A 12,961-nucleotide genomic window follows, 5' to 3' on the forward strand; every position below is an offset into this window, starting at 1 on the left:
CGAACCGTCGCTGAAGATTGATCATGACATTTCTATAATTTGTTCTGTTTGGTGCGTCGTCTTTGCCATCACATACCCATCAGAGTTTGGCCATCACTAGGCCACGTTCGCCTCAACTTACCACCTGGCACCAACCAGAGGCCCCACGGGCTCCAGCGCCTCACAAAAATCTCTTTCTGGAGTTTAGATGCATAACTACACTACGGTCATATGTAGAGTCGTATACGAAATCATAGATAATCATAGGCGCGTCAAAACTGATTAAATTATTGGTAGAATCGTCTAATTTTAGTGTCCGTAACTGACTTATAGACGATGCCTCGTGACGCAGGGCAGTTCCTGAACAGATGATTGTTTATGACGCAGGGCAGTTCTTAAACAGACGAGAAATTTCTGAATACAATTGCAGTGCCGATCGTTTTGGTATAAAAGTCGAGCACATTCGAACGATTTTCAAGAAACAGGTCCGTATTTATATACGGCACGTTTTCAGCTTATTTTTTTGAAGTTATGTTGGAAACGGTTCTCATCTTAATTAGTGCCGCAATATTCTTGGTTCAATTCAGGTTGGGAGTGGATTAGCATTATTCTTAGGTTTCAGCTTAATAATGAAGTAATCTGGAGTCTGGCCTTCAATTGACCTCCGGTATTCCCTACAATTTCTTTTCTCGACGGCTCAATTTCAATGTCGATTACTTTGAAGCAGTATTTCCTGTATTCGTCCAACAATTTTTCATTCTGTTTATTTAATGATTACTTTGGTGTAAAGATAAGTCAATCGTTCAGAAACGTGCTCAAATGCTTGCGCACTGCATCCGGCGGGCCTTCTGAGAGACCTAAATAATATCGGGAATTGCTTATCGTGCTCAATTTTGTGTACAATTTAAGCCTTGATCAATTACTTTCCAATAAATAAATCATTCGCCGGGCTCTTTGCGTGTCTCACCCGACAAACATTCTTGCTGGACCAGAAAAACATTTTTAACACGCAGAATTCACCACTACGTCAACTGGATTGGAAAGATCTATATTAGAAGTTCAAGATTCAGCAAAGCTTACCTCGAAAGTCTGAATTCAGAGGTAAGCTTTCAGCCGAACAATCCTTTAACAGGAAGAGTACTGCAAATCAAGAGGTTTAATCATCGCTTCTTCAAGGATTTAAAGAATCGAAGTATTTATGGGCATTAAGAGAAAATTCTTAAACTCGAGTTCACATGTCAGCTAAGCTTTAGGATACATGAGATCGGAGTACTTTAGCTTATTCCTTTGAGCTAAAATTCAGGTTTTCTGGGAGTCGATGTTTATTATTTCTCCGACAGGAAGGTAAATACAGTCTGGCAAAAATTCCTTTATTGTCAATAATTACTCAATTTTGTACTTTCAGCTAAATTTAAGTTCATTTTCATTTTTATTTGGACGCAATGTTTATTATTACTCTATGGGAGGAATTTTCCGAGGAAAGATAGAATTAGAAATGTACGGTCTTAATGTACCTGGAGCTACAGTTCAGTCTTTGGAGCCCGAAAATACCTATTGGAAGCCTAAAATGATACTCGATTGTTCTAAGATTTCGGAATTTGCTAAAGTCGTTGAGTTTTAGAATCTGATGCTAAATTTCTATGATTGGAACAAAGCATATTTTATTAGGACATTAAATCTTTTGTTTGCAGCTAACTTTGTCTAAAACTAAGTATTATTTAAGGAAACTATACGAATTCGAGGTTGATTGGATAAAATTTGTGGCATATGGCGTAAACTTCTGATGAGTAATGGCTAAATTTTCTTTGTTGCAGCAGGATTTCCGTATTTGGAGAAACATATTGAAGCTGCTTTCACAATGGATTTTGGAAAAATTGTCTGGGCATGCTACTTTCTTGTATTGGTCGCTTTGCAGTCCTATACAGCCTACACAGAAGCAGCTCCAGCAAATGCACGGATCACATCTGTGCCTGGCTACAGCGGCAGTCTTCCTTCAGAGCACTATGGAGGGTAGGGATAATCTTCATCTATATTTATTTTTAATGTCATCTAGGTTGAAATGCGTTGAAGTTAAAATTCTGCGACTGATTTCCCTCTGAACATGATCTCAATTACGGTGACCACGAAATTTCTTGTATAATTATTCTAATGTGTTTACAATGATGTTATTTATTTATTAATATTGGCGCTGTGTAGATATATAAAGATAGATGAGACTAGTGGAAAATACCTGTATTACTATTTTATTACATCAGAAAGAAATGCAACGACAGATCCTGTTGTTCTCTGGTTGAACGGCGGTCCTGGTTGCTCAAGTTTTGATGGCTTCGTATACGAACATGGTTAGTTAAGATTTAACTTTCTAGATTAACGATTTGTTTATAACTTTAGACATGTAAGCTAAATAATAATATCGAACTTGCCAACCATTTTTTTGATACTTGAGTCATATCATTGATGATTATGTCCCGATAAAATTTGCCAAACTCGTTATTTCAACATCTGGTCAATGAAATAAGTAGTGTTGATGTTCAATCTTTCGAGTTAGACTGCAGTATGTCATGTCAACACCCAAATGATTCTGAGATCCGTCCAGATTTTTACAGAAGAAAACGTTCTACATCCTAATTAAGAAAGTCTCAATTTTAACAGTAATATCGTGCACGTGCAGGTCCCTTTAACTTCGAAGCTAGAGAGAATGGAAGTTTGTCCAGCCTACAACTTAATCCATACTCTTGGTCAAAGGTTATTTGCACTAATATTTTTATATGGATTAAGTTAATAAGTATACAGCTCAAATTTTCCAGTACAGAGTTTTATTTTCATTGATTCATTCATTCTAAAAATTTTGATCAATGTTTTGTACATTTCAAATATTTCAATCGTATTACAATACGTGAAAACCTGTAAACACAGTTTCGTGATCAAAGAGGAAGAATCTTATGAAGATACCATTGGGTTGAACCACTCATTAAACTTACTCATTTTTATATTGATTAAGTTCTATGAATTCAATGGCGAAGAGTTATAGAAAGTCTGTAACAATGAAATTGCAAGATTTCCTTGTCAATCCAATTAGAAATCAAATTCTAACGCTTATATTATTCTTTTGAAACCAGGTATCAAATATTATCTATCTGGATTCACCATCTGGAGTTGGCTATTCATATTCTGAAAACGTTAGTGATTATGACACTGGTGATCTGCAGACAGCTTCAGATACGCATAATTTTCTTTTGAAGGTCTCCATCTTTTCCTTGAAAATCAGTTGTACTATTATTTCCAGATTCACTGGTCTGAGAGGTGCTTAATATGATTTCCATCGATTAGACATCTTTGATTTGAAAACATTTACAAATCAAGAATTATACAGTAAAAAGATGTGGAAGTACATTTGGTAATTCTGCAGAAACCATGTCGCTTTTTACGTATGCAAATCTTTTCTGGTTGGTTCTGCCATTAAAAGAAAACTTATTTCGTTTATGTTCGAGCAGTGGTTTGAAGAATATCCAGAGTTCATTTCAAATCCGTTCTATATTAGCGGAGAATCATATGCAGGAATCTACGTCCCAACTCTAGCGTCAGAAGTGGTCAAGGGTAGGGTAATATGGTTTTCATCTAACAAAAGATTCCATATACGTTTCTGATAGATGAAGCATTGACTCACCGTTTACATTCCATATACGTTTCTGATAGATGAAGCATTGACTCACTGGTTACATTACAGGAATTGAAGGTGGGGTAAAACCTGTTTTGAATTTTAAGGTAAATTGATTTTGATTATTTGGCATTGAAATTGTTAACAATCTTGCAATCCACATATGTTCCATTAAAGTCAAGCTAATTTGTCTCTTACTGATGCTGATCTTTTAGGGTTACACAATAGGAAATGGGGTTGCAGACACAAAATTTGATGGCAATGCGCTTGTACCGTTTGCTCATGGAATGGCGCTTATATCGGACGAACAATATCAAGTAATTACTCTGCTCTTAATTTCTTTTTTAAAAGAGGAATGGATATAACCTGAGTCTATGCATAAACTTGGCCTACGATTATCTGCTTTGAATATTTTAGTTTTCTTGGGTGGAAAATCCATGATAACTTATATTTTAATATTTTAATTTATCAAAAATATATATATATATATATATATATATATATATATTTATTTATTTTAATAAATAATTAAAATAAAATTTTATTAAATATTTTAATTTTTAGTTTCTGATATTTATTAAATTATTAAACCATATAAACAACTAATCAACAATTTTATATTCTAATAAATTATTTTAAAAACTTAAAACAATATTATCCGGGGTAATGAATATCCTTGATTCTATATTGAGCGCAAGCTGCCTCTACCAATAACATACACTCAATAAAATCATAAACATAGGAAGGCAGCCCTCGATTAACCTTTGAAAACGATTACATTTTAGAAATTGCCATCCACACAAATCTTCTTTTCATAGTAATAGACAAGATCCTTATTTTTTATCATACGGTGACGTCCTCGATTAACCTTTGAAAGCAATCACATTTTAGAAATTGTTTTCCACAGAAATCTTTTCATAATAATAGACAAGATCTTTATTTTTTATCACACGGTGACATCCGTAGATTCTTGCTAGTGGAGAATCAGCCACAGAGTTGATTAACTTCGTAATGGATTAACTGCGTAATTTTGGTTTTTGATGATTTGTAATGAGATTCAGCCACAAAATTAGCGATTGACTTTGTATTTTTATTTTCAAAATGATTTATGATGAGTTTGCTCTCAAATCCAAATGATTGTAGTGAGTTATTGAAAAGTTAGTCCTATGATTGGCATTATGGGTTAGCGCTCTTATAATTCAAAGCTACAATTTAAATATCCACCGTATAAAACCTTAAACGATCAAGGTTTTATACAGTGGATAATCGTTTGCATCTAAAAGCCATGAAAAGAGTAACAAAGTCCGTGAGAACAGAAATAGAGTAAAACAAAGTCCATGACGAGGAGGGGTTTTTCATAGCCAGATTATTTTGAAAAATTAGGCAACCATCGGCTACGAAGTGACTATCTTCAATTCCATCTTGAATGTAGGGTGCCTCTACCACGAAACCAAAATCATCTGCAGCAAATTATAAAACATAAGAGGACTGTTCCTCTCTGACGCAGCACCCGGTCTAGGGCCAGAGAATTTCGAAATCTGGTGGCCCAAATCTCGTGAACCTGTGGGCTATGGGTTCACGAAAATTTAGCTCTCACGGGCTTTTAGCGCAGCAATGAATTCGTGTTCCCAAATCGAAAAATAAAAACGGACTCAACGTATCTTATCTCCATAGCACTCGACCATACGACCTTTCACAGTGGACCGGGGTTCATTGCGGGGCCGTAGACCGTTTACGAGGGAAGTGGGTCCCATCCGGGTCTGAAGTACGGGCGAGGTCGGGGTCGGCAAACACTCTGGTGGTCGCCTTTGAAAAGGGCCGAGTACCAGCGTCCCGCCGAGTCGGGCTGTTCCGCCTGCTCGGGGTCCTCTTGTTTTTTTGGGGTTCTTTACCTTGGTCGGGCCTATTTGGGCCGCGAACACCTTTCTCAAGGCTGACGTTTTAATTCAGAAGGTGAGAGTTGGATCTCGGAATCTGTTTGGACGGCCTCTCCAAAAGCCGTGGCCTCTCCAAAAGCTGCAAGGGGTATTTTAATAAGTTTTTAATTTATTTGGGAAAATAATAGAAATTCTAGTAAAATTTTGATAAAAGATAAAAGATAAAGTCTAGCAAGAATTTTTGTAAATCTATCTTATACCTACATTTCCATATTAATCCATATTATAATGGTTGAACTCAATTGTTCAAATCATATTATAGTTGATGAACTCAGTTATTAAATTTCAATAATCCATATTATAGTGATCAAATTTCACAAATCCATAATCCATAATCCATATTATAATGATCAAATTTCAAGAATCCATAATCCATATTACATTTTTCAAACTTAAAGATTTTTGGTTACCACATTTTTCAAACTTAAAGATTTTTGGTTACCAACCAAAAGATGAGTATCTTTTGGTGGGTAACCAAAAGATTTTAATAAATATTTTTGATAACGTAGAAGTTTTTATACCATTTCCACCATAAAATCATCAAACAATCTTACTGCAAAATTAAAGAAAAAAACAATTGCTGGATTCTGTCCATTTCTTGCCGGCTGCTATATTTAGCCGTCTTGGCAAATTTGCCGCTGGGTAGACGACGCCTCTCCTGCGCGCCCATATGCGATTTCCAGATTCTCTCAAGAGTTCGGCCTCTGTTGGACGTGTACAGTCTAACACTAACTCTCAATTTCTCACATTAATGTCTTGCAAGTTAAAACAGTTCTTGAATTGAATCAAATTATCCCCGTTCAGGAGCACGCGCCATTCCCCAACTTAGTCTCAAACGGACCCCGGCTAATAGCGAATTCGGATACGCAGGTGATAACTTGCACCTTCGTGGTTCAATCTCAGTTTTATTCCCGTTGGGCTCTCCTGCATCATTTTGTCGCAGATGAAAGCACAGATTCTCAGTCTTTGGACGCCTCACCTTTATAAACACTCTCTCTTAACTCACTATACCAAACATTGGAGTGAGCGTGAAACCAAAACCATTTACACAAGATAGTAGGATTTATCACAGGGCACTTACCCATTTACATAGATCATAATTGCATACTTAGGCAGAGTATCGAGCACAAGGAAATAAAGGGGCATTACAGATTTCTTCTCACAGGCTTTCGTCAACACACACGAACTTCAAATAGAGCGATTAAACACAGGAGAATACTCATAACAAGTCGGATTATCTTTACTGCTCAGAACAGAGTATATATGCATATACAAAGGATTACAATGGGCTCCTGCCGAGCTCCCATGCTCCCCTCGAGCTCTTCTCGCTCTAATTATGAGACTCTGTCTCTCGGTTGTCACAATTCTAATTCCTCCTGCGGAGCTCTTTCTACCCTACTCTACTGTCGATGGAGAGACCCCTCATTCCTTGAATTCTAACTCCACATAAAGTTTTCCTGCTAGACAGGAAAATATCCTCACAAACAAAGACAAATGCACACTTGTCCTAACTATTTAAAATCTGCCTAATATCCCAGGCTGGCACTTTGCATCATTTCAAAATCCGTTAGACACTAGTTCATCAAACTAACTATCCAACAATCCCAGATTATTTTAGAAGCAGAACACTTGGAATTACAATAAAATTTCTAATTTCTATTTTATACAAATTTACATTGGGTAAATTCTATGGTCCGTTTGGGTCAAGGAAAAATGGATTGCCCAGGGTTGTGCCTGCATCACTTTCCGTTTTTCTTTGAATGAATGGGATCACATTAATCTTTGAATGAATGGATCACATCAGAGAGGTTGCCATTTACAAAAATCCATCCAAAGCAATAGAGAGGAGTGATACAGATCCATCCCATGTAGACATCTTATTTTTCATACCTGAAATAAACCTTGAGCAGCTCCTTGGCATCTCAGGTGGCTCCCTTGTACCCTATTCAAGAACACGCTGTGGCTTCTATGCTGGGATGCCCATGCTTACATATTTCCGTCAACCAACCAGTATGTGTTCAGTTCATATCTCTGATTTTATCAAATAAGTCAATAATTTTTGTGAAGTTGGTTGATATATCAGCTGAACTTGATCTCCCTCATTTCTAAGATAATGAATTTATTGTCCAATGTCCATTCTTTTATCATGAGAATTAATTTAACCCTTTCCAATGCTAAAGATTGCCAAACTACATCATTCGGGATTTAGATTGAAAAGGAACCGTGCCAATGAAAAGAAATGCCGCCATCCAACATCTTGTAAAACGGTTCTTTCGCTTGTCATGTTTAGCATGGTTGAGCAAGGAATCCTGGATAACCAAAGGAAGTATAACACTACTTCAAATTCCATCCCTCCTCATGTAGAGTGTGGTAGCAATGAGACTGCCCAATCTCGCCCATAGGTGAACAAAGTCAGAAGTGGGTAGCCTTTAGTTATTGAAGGAAAATGACACTAGTCTCAAGCGTATGATGTACTTAATAAGAAATATCTTTCTTCAATGAAGCTGTCGCTCGGATTGTACGAAATCCTCCCCAAGCCCTTTATCATAGCAAATGTATTACTCTGACACTGGGTAGGGTCAAGATTCGAATATATTGGTGTGGGAACATACCTCTGTGCTTAGGTTGATTGTATTTCTGGAGCAATTAGAGTCAACATGGTTCCAAGCCTTCGGTTACCTATAGAATTCTTTCTTTCTTTTTGATGTGCCTTGAAGCCCTTTTGGTACACTCCTTCAGTTGACATTTCTTTTTCTTTATTTTGCATGTGTTGTAACCCAGCCGTTTGGATCGCCTGGATCCATAGGTTGGTTCTGTTTCGGTAACTTGGGATTACGCGGATCATTAGTTAAGGTGCAGTGGGTTTTCATCCAGTTCCATGAGAGTGTAATGTTTAATGTGATAGTAGGTGTAACCATTGTGAGTTGTGAAATATTCGTGAGACGATGCTTTGAATCTCTGCCCTTAGCGGAGATTCTATCATCCATCCCTCGCTTATCTCTACCATATCTCAATTCCTACACAGGTTTGTACTTACAAAATAGTAAAACCTAATAAGCTAATAATTTGAATTACTCTTGTAACGAATTTACTTTTCAACCTGCAGAACCAAGCACTAATATCATGTCTATGTTGTTCTCCACTTGTCTTGACGATGAATTGTCTGAATATCGTAGGAAGCGTTCAATGCTTGTAATGGGAACTATTATGATGTCGAAGATGCTGATTGTGAAAGCAAACTAGAAGCGATAAACGAGGTAGCGGCTTTTTCTTTGTTTCTAATTTCTGTAATCCGTAAGCTGTTTCATTGTCGTGAGAACTTTTTTCAGGGTTTGCATATATACAAGCTGAAGGCTCTAATTTTGTCGTTGAATGTGCAGGCGGTTTCAAGAATTAACATTTATGACATTCTTGAGCCATGCTACCATGGGACCGAAAGCCAGCAGGTTCTTGGCAGTATACAAAACTTGCCTGAAAGTTTTAAGCTATTAGGCCAGACGAACCGGACCCTTCCAGTAAGAAGAAGGATGTTTGGTCGTGCTTGGCCTTTGAGAGCACCTGTTAGAGATGGCAATGTTCCGACATGGCCGAATCTCTTGGGGGACGTCCCTTGTACGGTAAATATCTCTGACTAATCCCTGTTTTTGTGAGGACAATATTAGTGCTCCCATTATATATATCAACCATATGAACTATGGACTAGATGAAGCAATAATAAGATTACAAAAGTGAATGCTAAAATCCCGCACAACTAAATGCAATAAAAATTAATAAAGCTACAGATTGATTTATGGGTTGACTCCACCAAGTACCATAGATCATTGCTAACTGACAATACTCATCAAATTAGCATTGCAACGTACGTTTTCATCAAATTTTATAGGTTGATTTTGTGAATTTAGTACTGGTTATTTTGGCATCTACGTGTCCCACACTGAATTCATGAAATTCACTCTGTCCCAAGTTCCATATAATCCAACATTGAATGTTGTCTCAATATTACTCTAATGTATGGTATTGCTTGATTGGTGTTGTCCAAATTCCAAGAGGGTAGAACATGATGATTATTGGCAGTATTAATGCAGTAGGATCTTTTAGGTTTTACATTTCAAGAACAGACACTAGAAGTGATTCTATATAGAATTTTCAGCATACTTATATCTGGTGTATTATTTTTAATATTTTTTTAGTTGGTATTTATAAATTTCTGCAGCTTTGTCATTAGCGCTTGGATTTTCTAAATATGTTAGGTTTATTTTGTCAAATCAGGACATGACTGTTGCTACTATTTGGTGTAATGATGAATCTGTGAGAAAGGCTATTCACGCACAAACGGTATGTCCTTTTAACCAAAAATGGTTCTTTACATTCTTTCTCTTAGTATGTATGCCTTGATTTGGGTATTCATTCTTCTGGCTTTTTAACCAAAAATGATTCTTTACATTCTTTTTCTTAGCATGTATGCCTTGATTTGGGTATTCATTCTTTTTCTTAGTATGTATGCCTTGATTTGGGTATTCATTCTTCTGGCTGGTAAAGGCAAAGAGTTAGTTTTTGCTTGTAGAACATAAAACTTTACATAAAAATAAAACCTTACACAGAAAGCAAAATTTCCTAAAAAAATTTAAAAGCTTTCCCAAAACATTGAAAGTAAAACGTAAGATAAAGAACCAAAGTCACCCTAAACACTAATTAAGTATAACAGGAAACCTTACAGAATTCTATATGATGAGACAACTATAGGTAAGCCATCCTTCATGTTGCAGTAATAAGTTTCACCCCTTAAGTCCTAAAACCCATTAATGATCTTTGGTGCTCTAAAGAATGGCTTTATTTTAACTTTATGTTTTATTCTTCTCTTAACTTTTTTAAATTTAACTCTATTTTTTATTTTTCTCATAACTTTTTTAACTACGGCGGTTTTACAGAAGCTCAGCATTTGAGATCTATATAAAACAGTTACTAACATATTCAAGACGTGAAGAATCTTTTGGGTTCATCTGCACCTATATTGTCATTTTGTATTTGTCTGAGATTAATGTACTCCTGGCTGTAGCAATGTCCTTTAAGCTGTTTAGCTATATTTTACGTTTCCACTTATGCAATTTACCTTGCAGGAAGACATCGCTGGAAAATGGGAGTTGTGTACTGACCGTATTAATTTCAACCATGATGCTGGAAGCATGATCGTCTACCATAAAAATCTGACCAGTAAAGGCTATCGTGCATTAATTTATAGGTCTATTTCTTGTGCCCACTTTTTTAGTAGATACTTTATTATGAAAAACCTCGAACTTCTTTATTATGAAAAAGACTTGAGCATTTATATCATTTTTATTATAAAGTGATATATTTTCTTTTGAACATTTCACTCGGATCTTCGTTGGTCAACAAAATCACTCTTTCACATAAAAGGTATCGGTTGAGAGAAATGTAAAGATCATTGGAGAGAAATGTAAACAATGCAGATTTCATATTCGTCATTGTCCAACCTCTATATACTCTACCTTCTACCTACTTGAAAGACAGTTCACGAAATCCTAAAATATTAGTTTCAAGATAATGTTTAATATCTTATTTTCCCTAGACTTTTTCGTTCTTTGTCATTGTCCTCCCTTTTTTTTTTCCAAAAACTCTCCATACTCTACCCCTTGAGATTCTACCTTTCTCCATACTCTACCTACTTGAATGGACTAGAGTTTAGAATTTTTAAAATATTATTTCAAACATATATCGCTTACCTTTTTCCAAGGGAGTTTAATGATTTTTAATATATCTAGGATATTTTATATATGGATCTAATATTCATGCTTTTTAATTTAAAATTTAAATTCTAAAAATAAAGTACATATATTTTTATAAATTTTAATAATTAAATATTTATGTATAAAGAATATTGTTTTTTATACACAAAAGGTTTAATGTGAAACTAAATTTTAATCTTGAAATAAAATTATTATTATTACAATAATAGTTTTATATTATTTTTCAAATTTATTTCATGTGATGATCGTGGCGACCATGATCTTAACATTTGCATTTATGATGGCAGTGGTGACCATGATATGTGCGTGCCTTTCACTGGAACACAAGCTTGGACAAAGTCCTTGGGCTATGCTATAATTGATGAATGGCGCCCCTGGATAGTGGATGATCAAGTTGCTGGGTAAGCACATGGTCATTGCTTCAATTCTGCCTCTACGCAATTTTAATTCAATCCATGCTAATTCAAACTCATTAAAATGAAGTATTGAACTTTCTGAATTGTTGATGTGTGTAGATATACTCAAGGATATGATCAAAACTTGACCTTTGCAACTATAAAGGTGGGTTATTTGTTTTTTCTTCCTTTATGATTTAAGCAAGATCTAAGGTTAACTATAAAGATTCCGTCTTAAACATTATTTTTCATTGCAACAAATAATGATGTTTTTTCTCATTAAAACTAATTACAATATCTTCTTTGCAGGGATCTGGACATACAGTTCCAGAGTACAAACCTAAAGAATCGTTGGCATTTTTTTCACGGTGGTTAGCTGGAAAGTCATTGTGAAACACCACATGTTTCCAAATTTTCAATTGCCAATTAAATTCATTTGCTTTTAGATTCTATTTACATTTTAAGTCTGCAAATTGTTTATTGAGCTTGTCGTTGTCCTCATTTGCTCTTTATTAGCTTGTGAGGTGCAAGCTTTGGTATTGAAACATTTTAGGCCTTACCAATTTTCTTCAATTGGATTAGATTATTATCCTCTCAGATACATTGAACAACCATCTAAGGAAGGTGAAAGTAATTACAAAAAAAGCCATATCAAAATTTTGCACGTCTTTATGTGTTGGATATTTATGTACAATAAGTTCATATAGTGGGATTGGTTGGAATTTCTGTCTTGTATGCTAGGTTATGTGGGAGCACCATGGGGGCTTCATTCAATGAGCCACTTACATAGCACGTGCGTTCATGACATACTAAACAATACCCTTAATTTGACTACATATTAGAAAATGCTTCTAAAAATCACTTTCTTTAGCCCCCTACCATTACTAACCCAATACACCTTACCAATTTAAAAATCCCCTACCTTCACTAGATATCCATTTTTTCATTAACATTTTTTATACCTCTTATATTTATATCCCTTTATTTTCATTAAAAATTGTAAGCAGATTCTGCACCTAGAAAGAATATCCTAAATAGTAGATAGCTGAAAAATTGAAAGTTTCAATAAAAGAGAGGCAGATATAAGTTAGCTAATTTAGAAATGTATACCATGGAAAATTTGAATGGAAAATACATAGATTTGAACTCTTAATTGCATATATATTCTATTGAATACTAAAAAAGATACACTACAATAGTTCAAAACAAAACCTTGATAACCAACAA

The 12,961-nt window shown here is 35.3% G+C and overlaps 1 protein-coding gene across 13 annotated transcripts; it reads left to right on the plus strand.

Moving 5' to 3' along the window:
- Window positions 1-254: 254 nt before the first annotated feature.
- LOC149172608 (serine carboxypeptidase 1-like) lies at window positions 255-12,394 on the plus strand. 13 transcript variants are annotated; one of them, XM_089424378.1, is made up of 17 exons: window positions 255-646; window positions 972-1,080; window positions 1,222-1,323; window positions 1,794-1,989; window positions 2,176-2,321; window positions 2,651-2,724; window positions 3,099-3,221; window positions 3,474-3,576; window positions 3,707-3,744; window positions 3,853-3,954; window positions 8,751-8,831; window positions 8,955-9,191; window positions 9,844-9,909; window positions 10,692-10,813; window positions 11,627-11,740; window positions 11,855-11,900; window positions 12,044-12,394. In XM_089424378.1, the coding sequence occupies exons 4-17, from the start codon at window positions 1,838-1,840 to the stop codon at window positions 12,125-12,127; spliced, it is 1,488 nt and encodes a 495-aa protein (XP_089280504.1). In that variant the 5' UTR covers window positions 255-646; window positions 972-1,080; window positions 1,222-1,323; window positions 1,794-1,837; the 3' UTR covers window positions 12,128-12,394. The 13 variants fall into 13 exon arrangements, with proteins under 13 accessions (XP_089280504.1, XP_089280505.1, XP_089280498.1 ...); XM_089424379.1 differs by having other exon boundaries at window positions 1,283-1,323; XM_089424372.1 differs by having other exon boundaries at window positions 255-464; window positions 567-646; window positions 770-1,323.
- Window positions 12,395-12,961: the final 567 nt, after the last annotated feature.

Source organism: Pinus tabuliformis, chromosome 4_2, assembly GCF_031772625.1.
Source record: "Pinus tabuliformis cultivar Carrire ecotype Pingquan chromosome 4_2, CPIR1, whole genome shotgun sequence".
In the NCBI taxonomy this organism is placed as follows: Eukaryota; Viridiplantae; Streptophyta; class Pinopsida; order Pinales; family Pinaceae; genus Pinus; species Pinus tabuliformis.